General features: G+C 31.3%; 1 protein-coding gene across 5 annotated transcripts; it reads left to right on the forward strand.

Annotated features, from left to right (window-relative positions):
- Positions 1-6898: 6898 nt before the first annotated feature.
- LOC118047943 (inactive protein kinase SELMODRAFT_444075) lies at positions 6899-12217 on the forward strand. Of its 5 annotated transcripts, none has more exons than XM_073410105.1 (10): positions 6901-7281; positions 7371-7514; positions 8223-8377; positions 8465-8559; positions 8790-9679; positions 10076-10236; positions 10413-10489; positions 10574-10721; positions 10890-11042; positions 11886-12217. In XM_073410105.1, exons 1-10 carry the CDS (start codon positions 7161-7163, stop codon positions 11964-11966), a joined length of 2025 nt encoding a protein of 674 aa, XP_073266206.1. In that variant the 5' UTR covers positions 6901-7160; the 3' UTR covers positions 11967-12217. The 5 variants fall into 5 exon arrangements, with proteins under 5 accessions (XP_073266207.1, XP_073266206.1, XP_073266204.1 ...); XM_073410103.1 differs by having other exon boundaries at positions 6903-7281; positions 8790-9829; XM_073410104.1 differs by having other exon boundaries at positions 6904-7078; positions 7344-7514; positions 8790-9829.
- Positions 12218-12421: the final 204 nt, after the last annotated feature.

Raw genomic sequence — 12421 nt, forward strand, 5'->3', positions numbered from 1 at the left:
CATAACTAATATAATAATCAAATGTAACTCTTCGATCAACAAAATATTTATTAGTCCTGAAAAATGTAATTTTCACTATAGTTGTTACAAGAAAACCACGAATAGTTTTCAAGATATTTTTGAAAACCTCTAACAAATTAGTGGTCATATTTCTATAACAATAATCATCATCATATAAAAGTATCCATCTCTTTTTCCTTTCAATCTCAAGCTATGTTTTTATTTGATGATTCATGTCAATCATATCATCATACATAGTTTTCAATTCCATATTTTTTAATTTTTTGTTGAAGTTAATCATAAAATGACTAGAACAATAATGATGATACCTAACTTGATCCATATCCATGACATAACATTCTTAATTACCATATGTCTATATACAATTATACACAATCCAATATATATACTCATGACATGTAGACAAATCAAATCTAAAAACCATGTTAAGTTATTGTTTGTTTCTTTTTTAAACAAAGCATAATACAATATTTCAGCCTTGTACTTTCTATATAAGTGAGTGTTGTCAATACTTATTAGTGGATAACAATATTGAAACCTCTAAATTCAAGGTCCAAATGCTTAGAATACTCTTTCAAATATTGTTGTATCACTATCAACCATCTTATGACCTTACTCAACACTTGTATTGTGATTTAATTCTTTTAGTTTTAATAGCATCATAGGTAGCACTTGAAAACACTCATCATTTGATCCAAACAACTTCTTCAATAATTTCTATTTAGCCAACCAAGATTTTTTATACGATATATCATATAAAAAATCCCTAAGTTGCAATTTTAATACTTATTTCAACTTTGATAATGATTAATGTTATATTAGCAATAAAATCAGAGTCAATTGAATGGTGGTTTTGCATAACTATTGGATTGTGACATGTGAGGGTCTTTCTATTTTGAAATCTCAAATGAATCAAAATTCTTGTGATATCTCTCATGCAAATACCATTAACATGATATTTCATACTTACACTGTAACTACAAATAAGTTGTGGTTAAACATTATACTTTGTATCGAGGTGAATTTTTTTACATGTCACTACTTAACTGCATTTATTAAATCAGTTTCGATTCAAAACATTTATCAAACCTCTAACTTAGTACTTAAGCTTAAACTCCTACAACTCTAAGCAAAGTCAAAGCTCATCATATGAGCAGAGTCGCTAGCATCTTTAAATTCAGGAACAATTGGTCTCATTGTTTGGTTTATTGGCTCATCGACATGAAAAATCATCTTCTTCATCACTCGGTTTAGATTCATTATAACAATATGGAATCGTTACCATACATAACCGAGGTTCTATTTATACCATTTCTTAAACCGATGTTAGGTTCATTGCATCATCAACTGTCCTAGCTGGACTTGCTGTATATGATGATTTTTTGGTCATTTCATTGTAACTTGGGACCTAAGTCAACTCCAAACTCAAATAGTTTCACGTTTAGGTTTTCTACTCAAGTAGAGCTCTAATATTGCAACTCATTTGCAATAATCAACTCAACCATTGCATTAAAACTCATATCACTAGTAATGGACACACCGCTATATCGATTTGGATGACCATCACCCAACATTCTCAAATTAATATCAACATCAAATTCAGTCAAATCTCACTCAATTCCTCGACATACTATATTTTTAAATTCATCAAATAAACTGTCTAGTCTCAAGTTATATAACTTGGTGCTTCCAACATGGTAAATGATACAATTATTGCTATCGATTGTTTTTCCACTATAATAACATAAAATTCCCACTATAGAAGATATGTTCTGTGAAAATCACAACAAAACACAATGTTAAATTGTCAATATAGCAAATTATTCAAGTTAAATTAAAAAAATTCAAAATTAACAAAATCATAAACTAAACCCTAACACTAATATAATCAACACAATATAATTCATCAATTTTTCTTTCAACATAAGACAATGTATACAACTACTTAACTAATTTTATATCAAATTAATCTCAAGTTATATTTCAATTAGGAAAAATAAACAAAAACCCAAGCCTAAACCCTAAAACCCTTATCCTAAAAAATTCACAAATTAGCCAAATAAAATAAACAATTAAGAGAGGGGAAGGTGAATATACCTTAAATTGGTTAAATGAGGTGTCTGTAGGTGGCGACAATAACAATGATGGTGGGGAGAGATCAATGGTTACTACATATGGATGGCTAAATAGAAACCCGATTGATGAAAAAGAGAGAGAAAAGTGAGGTCTATCATGGGGAAGGGAGATAGACAGTCTTTTTATGGTGGAGAGAGAGATCAGTTGGCCTAAGTTGAGAGCAATGTAGGGAGAAGTGGAGAAGAAAAATAAGGGAAAATTATAAAAAAAAAAAGGGAAAAAAAAAAGAGGAAAAATTGTCTTCAAAATAATTAATTGGATGGTTGCGCGTCTAGTAAAATGTGAGACCTATATGTTGCACGACAACTATTTTTTTCATGTTAGAGTGAATTATTTTTCCAACTATACTAATTTAAAAAATAAAATTTAATATAAAGAAAAAAAAACTCAAAGTAAATATCTAATTTGAGAAGTGATTCTACTTAAAAACTAGTTAACAAAAAAATATATTTTTATTGTTGCTTGTTTAATAAAATAAATAGTGAATTTAGTACCAGTACTAATCATACTCTAGTAGAATAAACTTAGTATGTAGGGAATTATATGCAGCAAAGAAAAATCATTGGATATTAGTAATAAAGAATACAAGGACAGTAATGTACTGTTAATTTGTAGATTGAAAAACAAATAATAAAAAAAATTATTTTAATATATTTTCAAATAAAAATTAACTATACACATGAGAAAATCTTGTAGCCCTGCCACTCTTCAATTTGAGAGAGAAAGAGAGAGAGATAGCAATATATTATGTGTATGGAATTTGAAGAAAAAGAATTAAAATCTTTAAGCAAGAGTTTTTGATTCATGTAATAAGATGAAGATTTTTTAGATTTGAAACCTTATATTTAGTTTTATTCATAATTTTTAAACCCGGTCTGGTGACCGGTCCAGTTCAAGACCCGGGTTTTGAGTTTTGACCGAGTCACTAGGTCAGCCGGGTCAATCTTTGTTTTTTTAAAAAATTCAAAACAACATCGTTTTTATAAAAATAAAAAAACAAAAGTCAACAGGTTGAAATTGGGTTTTGCCGAGTCAACCCGCCCGGTCGTCTAGGTCATACCGGGTCATGACTTTTCTTATTTTTTCATCAACCCGACCTGCTTCTAGCCTCGGGTCTCAGGTCAACCTGCCGGGTCGGGCCGGGTTTCAAAACTATGGTTCTATTACTAATTTTGGATTTAAGAAATAATAATATCTGCATTTAATATATAATAAAATAATTCTTATAAATACATGTGAAATGTAAAAGATATTATTTATTAATGAGTTAATTATGTGTAAGGAATTTGAAGAAATATAAATTATTTTTTTGTGCGAGAATTTTTGGTTCGTGTGATAATGTGAAGATTTACTAGGTCTAAAATCTTACATTCGATTCTACTATTAGCTTTTATATATATATATAAAAAAACCTGATATATTTATTTTTAATTAATCTAATTCATGAAAATAATCAAAAATCTTGATCTCAACAGCAATATGATGAAATTTTTATAAATATATGTGAATGTGAAGATATTATTTATCAACGAGTTAGTGATCATGTAAAATAAACCTATATGCATTCAATTTCTTATGTGCCAAAACATATATATATATATATATATATATATATATATATATTATATAATATATATATATAATCTCTCATTTCAATGCCCCCAGCAACGTATGGGTAAATATTTATTTCCTGAATGAGAGATTTGTTATTATTAACCTACAATTTTTTTTTAAAAGCAATGAAAATTGATATTTGAGATCTTTTTTATTTTGATTTTTAATTTTTTTTAATTTATTTTTTAATATTAAATTTAATAGGTATTATACTTCATAATTTATTTCAATTTTTTTTCTATGAAGTTATCTTGGTCTTATGACTTAGATCGCGAGTTTTGGGTTAACAATGTTGACTCAGGTTATTTTTTTGTTTTTTTTCTAATTAATTTTTTTCTCAACTTAATCCTTCAACATTGGGTTAATTGAGAATTGAGTTTCATATATATATATATATATATATATATATATATATATAATTACTTTTCATAGGATTATCATGATTTCATGATTCAGATTACGAGTTTTATAGATCAACTATGTTGACTAGGGTTTTTTTATATGAAGTTATCCTGATCTCTTAAACCGGGTTTAACAAGTTAACATAAGTTGACTCGGGTTATTTTTTTGTCTTTCTTTTTATTTGAGTTTTTTTTCAATTTAATCTTTCAATATTTGGTTGATTGAGAATTGAGTTTCATAATTTTTTTTTTATTTTCTTTCTATGAGATTATTATGGCCTTATGACACGAGTCATGAGTTAGGTCGGTTGAGTCCGTCTTTTTGTTCTTTTTTCAGTTGATTTTTTTTTGCTAATTTCATCATTTCAATATTTGAGTCTGTCTTTTTTTTTTTTTCAGTTGATTTTTTTGTTAATTTTATTATTCAATATTTTTTTTTTAATTTTGAATTAGGCTTTATAATGTTTTTTTGTTTACATGCTATGAAATTATTCCAGCATCATGACCTACGTTAACTTGAGTGGTTTTTTATGTTTTTTTTATGTTTTTTTTTTAATTTCATCGCTTAACATTGGGTCAATCGAGAATTGAGTTTTATAATTTGTTTAGATTTTACTTTCTATGGTATTATCTCGATCTCATGACCTATGTTTGACATGTTAATTTAGATTGATTTAACTTATTTTTTTAGTTGAATTTTGTTTTTAATTTCATTATTTAACATTGGGTTAATTGACAACTAGGTTTAATAATTGTTTTTTTATTATCTTTCTATAAAGTTACCACGGTCTCATGAATTAATTAGCAAATTTGACAAATTAACCCGAGTTAATCTGAGTTGATTTAATATGTTTTGTCATTTCAATATTAAAAAAATTATCATTTTGATTTTTTTTAAGTTAAACTATGTTTTTATCGATCCTTCGAGATGTTTTTAAACTTGTCAAGTTGATCAAGTCATATAAGGTTGATCTCAATATAGTTTAATTTTTTCTGCAAAAAAGCACATTAACAACAGTTGGATTGTTTTTTTACATTAAGAAAAAAATTTGATCTGACTTGCAACATAGCATGGGTAATGGTTTAGTACATAAGACTAAATCATTTAGTAAAAACTAGGATATTGCCTCATGCTATGTTGTAGGTCGAACCAATTTTTTTTAACGCAAAGAAAATGTTGATGACCAAAAAAATCCAAGGACATGGATTTCAAAATTGTTTTTGACACTATAACATATTAAATCAATCTAGGTAAACCCTGATTAACTTGTTGAAACTCGTGACCAGGTCTTAAAGTCATGATAATCCTATAAAAAAAAATTTGAAACCAATTAATCATATAACAAAGACTAATTTAAAATATATTTTTTAAAAATTTAAAATGAAAATATATTGAATCAACCCTTATTTCATAACTTAATCCATCAAACTCGTGATTTAGATTATTATATAATTCTATTGGGTTAAATAATTTACAATTAAAATTTTTTTTTTACCTAAATATGATAAAAACTAGAGACTTTTTTTTAAACAAAATTAAATAATGAAATTAAAAAAAATGATAAATTATTGGATAAATCCGGGATTTGTAACCTAATCTGACAAACCCTATGACTTATGTCATGTAATTTATTAAGTTTATAATTTTGTTTTATAAATTTATCTTTTTTTCTAAATAGATGAAAAAAATAGAAGATTTTTTTTTTAATTTTTAAGATTAAATAATGTAATTGAAATTAAAAACAATTGAAGGACAAAATGCTTTTTTTGTTTTTGTTTAAGTTATGCTTAATTGACCTAGCACGCATGGGCTTAAAGAAAGAAGAAAGAAGAACAAACCATGTGGGATTTTAGCTTTGGTCTAGTGCCAAAACCCTTTATATTTTTTTGGGGTAAGGTGGACAATTTTTTTCTTTTAAAAAAAATAGGCGAAGCATCGCCTCTTTTACCAAGATTCTAACCACTAAAAAATCATCAATTGTTTTTTGGATTAAAATCCTAAATTTGACCTATTCTTGCATAAAACACATTTAAATGATATTTTTATACATCAAAAAAACTAATTTATCAATTAAAAAACCCAAAAAATTGGTTCAAGAATACAAAATCAAATTGGATAAAATTTTTTATTTTTAGCTATGATATGTTGTTTTAGTCAATATTGAAGTTCAAAATAACCATCATCAAACTTTGTTTATTGAAAGGAACTCGTTGAAACTAATATCAATATTTTTTATGTCTAAAAATCGATATTAATCGATAATGTTTTTTGTCTTTGCTCGAATTCAACGAGTTTCTCTCTACTCTTTCAAATTCAAGGTTTAAAAAAAAAAACTTTTGGATCATAATTTTTTTTAAAAATTATAGGGACTGGTGAAAGTTGAAAGAAGAAAAAGAGGGATAAAATGAATTTTTGAATAAAAATTTTAATTGGTATGATATTACTCAGTGTTCTATATTTTATTCTCTTTTATTTTGATTTACCCCAAATTATTTTTTTTTTTTGGCATATAGAGATGCAATCTAAAAAAAATTAATAACCTAGATGTTTGAGTATATGTTATAAATATAAATTATAATTTAGTTACCATTTTTTTTTTGTACTCACAATAATGATGTAAAATAACATCGTGGAAAAACTCACTGTAAAATTGTGTGATCGTGTGTGTGTGTGTGTGTGTGGGATCAAGAAGCCAGTGTCGTGTTGCAAAACGGACTCTTTCCATTTGTCTTTTATGTTTGTTTTATGCCTTGCCTCTCGTAATTATCTACAAGCCGGAGTGGAATGTGATCGAACCCCCAGCTTCAGCTTCTGTGTCGATCCCCTCTTTTCTTATAACCTCAATCCTCACGCTTTTTGCATGAACAGTAGAAAAAAGAAAGAAACTTGTGCTTTGCAAGGACTGGTATGCTACGCTAGTTTTGCTTGATCCAAAGTAGTTTACAACCTTTACATGAAAACTAAACTACCCCAGTTGGGAAAAACGCATGTCAATTGCCGCTTTGGAAGTATCTTGGTTTCTGTGTCACGTTGAAAATGCAGTCTCAATGATTTTGCTTAGGCGGAATTTTGATGGGTTTGTGGCTATGGAATGTTGTGTTAAACAAGGTGGAGGGTTTTAGATTTTTTATTTTTTTGTTTTTGTAATTTGCTGGTGGTGTAAGGTACAGATATGAATGAGAAAGTATTTTCGTCAGTTGTGGTTGCTGGGAAAGTGGTGGTGGTTGCTGTTAAGGCGTCAAAAGAGATACCAAGGAGTGCTTTGGTGTGGGCTTTGACTCATGTTGTTCAACCTGGGGACTTCATTAAATTGCTGGTTGTCATCCCTGCTCACTCTGAGAGTAATGCTCTTTCTTCCTCCCTCCCTCCCCGCATAATCATTAGAAAAATTCTAATATTGATGGTTTAGCAATAAATGCCTTTTCCTTTGTTTGCTGGGCTTCATTTCATGTGATACTTAGACTAATATCTCTGTGAATAAAGGATTCTTCCTGTATGAATTTGGTGGACATGCCACAGAATTATGTTGCTAATAAATTCTGCATCACTAATATACAGCCTTTGTTCATCTTGCGATAATTTATTTCTTAACACGAGAAATAGCAGAACACAGATGATCTTCAGATTTAGATGGCTCGATGAAAAGTTTGTTTGAGGTTAGGAATTTCATCTTGTCTTTTAAATCCTTCAATTCCAAAATTTTGGTAAAGGGAACACACGCATAACTTAGGATGTCAAATTATGTTGATTTACTAACTGTAATGCCATATCCAATATTGGTTCTTTACTTCATTTTCTGGTCTCAAGGTGTTAACAGACCTTCTAGTAAAACCTACAAAAGACAGCATAGTTATATCGGACCAGCTACTTGCCAATTTTGAACTTAAATTTTTAGTAATAAGCTTGACTATACATTGAATCTAATCAAACATTTTGCGATGTTGAGTTGAGGACCTGTGGTGTTTATTTTCTCACTTTCGTCTATGTCCATTTATTCCGACTTCAAGGTTGACATTGATGACTGATGTGGATGAAATATTATTTTCCAGGTAAAAAGTTGTGGGGATTCTCAAGATTAACCGGTGACTGCACTACTGGTCACTGGAAGTCCCAATCAGGAACCTGGTTAGATCAAAAAGACTATGTTTCGGATTTGTTCTCTGAAATGATGCTTCAACTCCATCATGTTTATGACCCTGAGAAGGTGCATTAATTAGTTTTTCAGAATTTAAGTTTTAATGTTCTCCCTTCTTGTATTGAGTCTTTTCCACCTTTTGATTTGTCTGAACAGATACAAATCAGGGTAAAAGTTGTTTCTAGCTCATCTTCTGGAGTTGTGGCTGCTGAAGTGAAGAAGGCTCAATCTAACTGGATCATATTGGACAAGTAATAAAAATAATGTAAACCTTATTTTTTTGCATGCTAAAACATGGACATTGTTTCTTAGAAAACTTTTGCATATTAGAATCATAGCTTGCAACTTCATGGTAGTTGATATCACAACAGTTATTATGAGCTTACCTCTCTGGACATTCAAAAACCTTATAGCAGAGATATTGGTGTTATTTCCACTTATTCTACCTGATCAATTAACGGCCACTCATGTTTCTTGACAGACATCTGAAGCATGAGGAGAAAAGCTGCATGGGGGAGCTAAAATGCAATGTTGTGGTTATGAAACGTTCTGGAGCAAAGGTTCTCCGTTTGAATTTGATTGGATCACCAATGATGGAACCCCAGATGCCTTTGTCATTTCCATTCAATATAGAAGAAACTTCAATAGACTTTGACAGTGAGCATGAACAGCTAGATGTACTGAGAGGGCCATTTGTGACTCCTGCAAGTAGTCCAGAGCATGAATCATCACTGACTCCAACAGATGTTGGAACATCATCAGTGTCAAGCTCAGATCCAGGGACTTCACCATTATTTCTCTCAGAAATTTATGGGAATCAGAAGAAAGAGCATTCATATATTACTGAAGGAAATTTAAGCCTTTATGAATCTGACTCTGATTCGAATACTGAAAAGCTGGCTCCTTCATCAACAAGGTTATATTTCCAGCCATGGATGGATGACATTCTTAGTTCTAGTGGTGAACTTACAAAAAATCTGGTGGAGGGTTTCAATAGGCCAAATGATACCGATCTGGCTTCCACATATAAAAACATGCTGGAGAATTTATCTAAGCTTGACCGAGAACCTGACATTGGAGTGCTGAATTACAGAACTGATCTCAACTTAAGCAAAAGTGTTAGAAAAGCAATTTCCTTGTCCACAAATGCTCCTCTTGATCCTCCTCCATTGTGTTCAGTATGTCGACACAAGACTCCCATATTTGGAAGTCCTCCTAAGTGGTTTACTTATGCTGAACTGGAACATGCTACAGATGGATTTTCACAGAAAAATTTCTTAGCCGCAGGAGGATTTGGTTCTGTTCATCGAGGAATGCTAATGAATGGCCAGGTGGTTGCTGTAAAGCAACACAAATTGGCTAGTTCTCAAGGTGATATAGAGTTCTGCTCTGAAGTTGAGGTTTTAAGTTGTGCACAACATAGAAATGTAGTGACATTAATTGGATTCTGTGTGGAGGACGGAAGAAGATTGCTGGTTTATGAATATATTTGCAATGGCTCTTTGGATTTACATCTTTTTGGTGAGTTCTCGTACAATGAGTGCAATATCACTAGAAGTAAAATGATTTACCGAGCTCACCTGGCTTATCAATTTCCAACAATCATGGCATCACTTGGTCTGGAAATTTCCCTTGATAGACATAATAATCCCATTAGAAATGAAATGTGCTACCCTTGTTTTTATGTAACTGTAAAAATTGATTTACTAATAAATCCTCTCATTTCTGTGGGAAAGATGGTTAACAGAACTGTGTTAAATTTTTAAGGATGTGATCAAGATCTGTTGAAATGGCCTGTACGACAAAAAATCGCAGTTGGAACGGCAAGGGGTTTGAGATACCTTCATGAAGAATGTAGAGTCGGCTGTATTGTCCATCGTGATATGAGGCCGAACAATATCCTCATCACCCATGATTTTGAACCATTAGTATGTCATGTTCTTATATGTCTCTATGACCTCATTGCTAGCTTTCTGTTGTTGATCACCATTCTTCTCATCACAGTACAGTTTTCTTCTGTTTTAATTCATGTTTCATGAAATACCTGTCATTTTTTTGCTTGTTCAATTAATGTTTGATCTGGCTTCCATTTTTTGTATGTCAGGTTGGAGATTTTGGACTGGCAAGGTGGCAGCCAAATGGAGACATTGGGGTTGAAACAAGAATAATTGGAACGTTTGGGTAAGATCATACCTATTTTTTCTTTTCATCTTTTGTATCTACTAATTATTAGAAATTAAGTGCAAAATCCCTGCCTTCATTCAGGTATTTGGCTCCAGAATATGCTCAAAGAGGCCAAATCACAGAAAAATCAGATATCTACTCGTTCGGGGTAGTATTGGTGGAACTAATTACAGGACGGAAAGCTGTTGACATAAACCGACCCAAAGGCCAACAGTGCCTAACTGAATGGGTAGCAGTTCAAGAACTCTAGTTTTAAACATGTGAAAATCTAACATAGTGGTTAAATTCCATGAATTGTTTTATAAAGATGTTTTAACCTGTTTTGTTAAAAGACAGAATGAATTGTTCTCTGGTTTATCTTGTCTCTTGTTAATTGCTTATGTCATTAAATCTGGAGCAGGCACGTCCACTCCTAGAAAAGCATGCTATTCATGAACTGGTTGATCCACGCTTAAGTAACTGCTATTCAGAGCCAGAGGTCCATAACATGTTGCAATGTGCCTCATCATGCTTACAGCGGGATCCTCATTCAAGGCCTCGCATGTCACAGGTAATTACAAAAGTTCTAGAGAATGAACTGCATTTCTATATAGTATATCACAAGGTTCTGAGGCATTTGTTGGTTGTTTCATGTGTTGAATTGCCAATACACATCAATTTCCATTACACGTCTTCCATTGTATCCCATAATTTTTGTGCGATGAGCAGATTTATTTCATAACCATGTCGACGCATACAAATATGAAAGAAATTGCCTGCTATTAAGCATGCATTGCCTTTGATTGAACTAGTACCACAACAATGCTTGATAGGAGGATGCACCTGGTTAAATGATAATTAGACCACTAATTTACGGCGAGAATCACTTGCACTGGCCAACACAGAAGGCGCACCTGCTGTTTCTTGGTGTTAGATCCACATTATCAAGTTAATCATTGTAGCCAATTCTTAATCAAGTTGAAATAAATGATTTACTGCTGAGCTGAAGACAATGCTTGAAAAGTAGCAGAAATAGAAGTAATGAGGAAACTGATGACATCCACTTGCAGTCTTTGTCAAAAGGAGCTTTTAGGTTAATATGGAGCCAAATTGTGATAGTAGTTGGCGTACAGTATTCACTGATAAGAAGTTGCTGCAATCAATGTTCAGCCATCTGCATTCACAACTAAAATAATTCATCGTCAGACCTTGTTGCTATCTGGATAGTACATATAGGAGAGTGAATGACAGAGCTTATCCAATGAAGGGTGCTTCAGTTTATGTTGCTTAATTACTGCTGTTACTGCATATGATCATGCATAACTTGATAATTAACAGATAGATGTACTTACTACAAATCATATGCGCGCGCCCGCCCGTGTGTGTGTGTGTATTATTTTGTTTGTTTGTAAAGGTGCTCCGGATGTTGGAAGCTGGTGACACTGCCATGAATTCAACAAATCTCATAGATATTTCACAGAAAGCACCAGTGTAAGGGAGGCAACAAGGAGAACGGAAGGGAAGGCTAGTTTTTTAGCAGGTCATTGGAGTGGCATTAGAGAAGAGTTCTAATTCATTACATGCTAGTTAAAACTCTCACTCCTGAGCTCGTCCTGATTTAAAATGAAGAACTCATTGTATTATTTTTATTTTTATTTTTTGGATGTATAGCGGTACGCAAAGGCTGCGAAATTTGTCATGCATGTGCTATTTTCTCTAGTAATTCATTTTTATGTTCTGACTTCAGACCAGTAGGGGTGAATTCATGATATAAATGCATAAACGAGAAACTCAAAATACAAGGGAGTAATATGATAACACACACACACACACGAGGTAGAGAGCGAGTAAGACTATGTTTAGCAAGATTTTTGCAAAGTAATTTAAGAAATTTTATAACTTTTGACTGTTATAAATATATTTGATTAGAAATAATTTTTAACTTAAAAT

Source organism: Populus alba, chromosome 6 (assembly GCF_005239225.2).
Source record: "Populus alba chromosome 6, ASM523922v2, whole genome shotgun sequence".
Classification (NCBI taxonomy): domain Eukaryota; kingdom Viridiplantae; phylum Streptophyta; class Magnoliopsida; order Malpighiales; family Salicaceae; genus Populus; species Populus alba.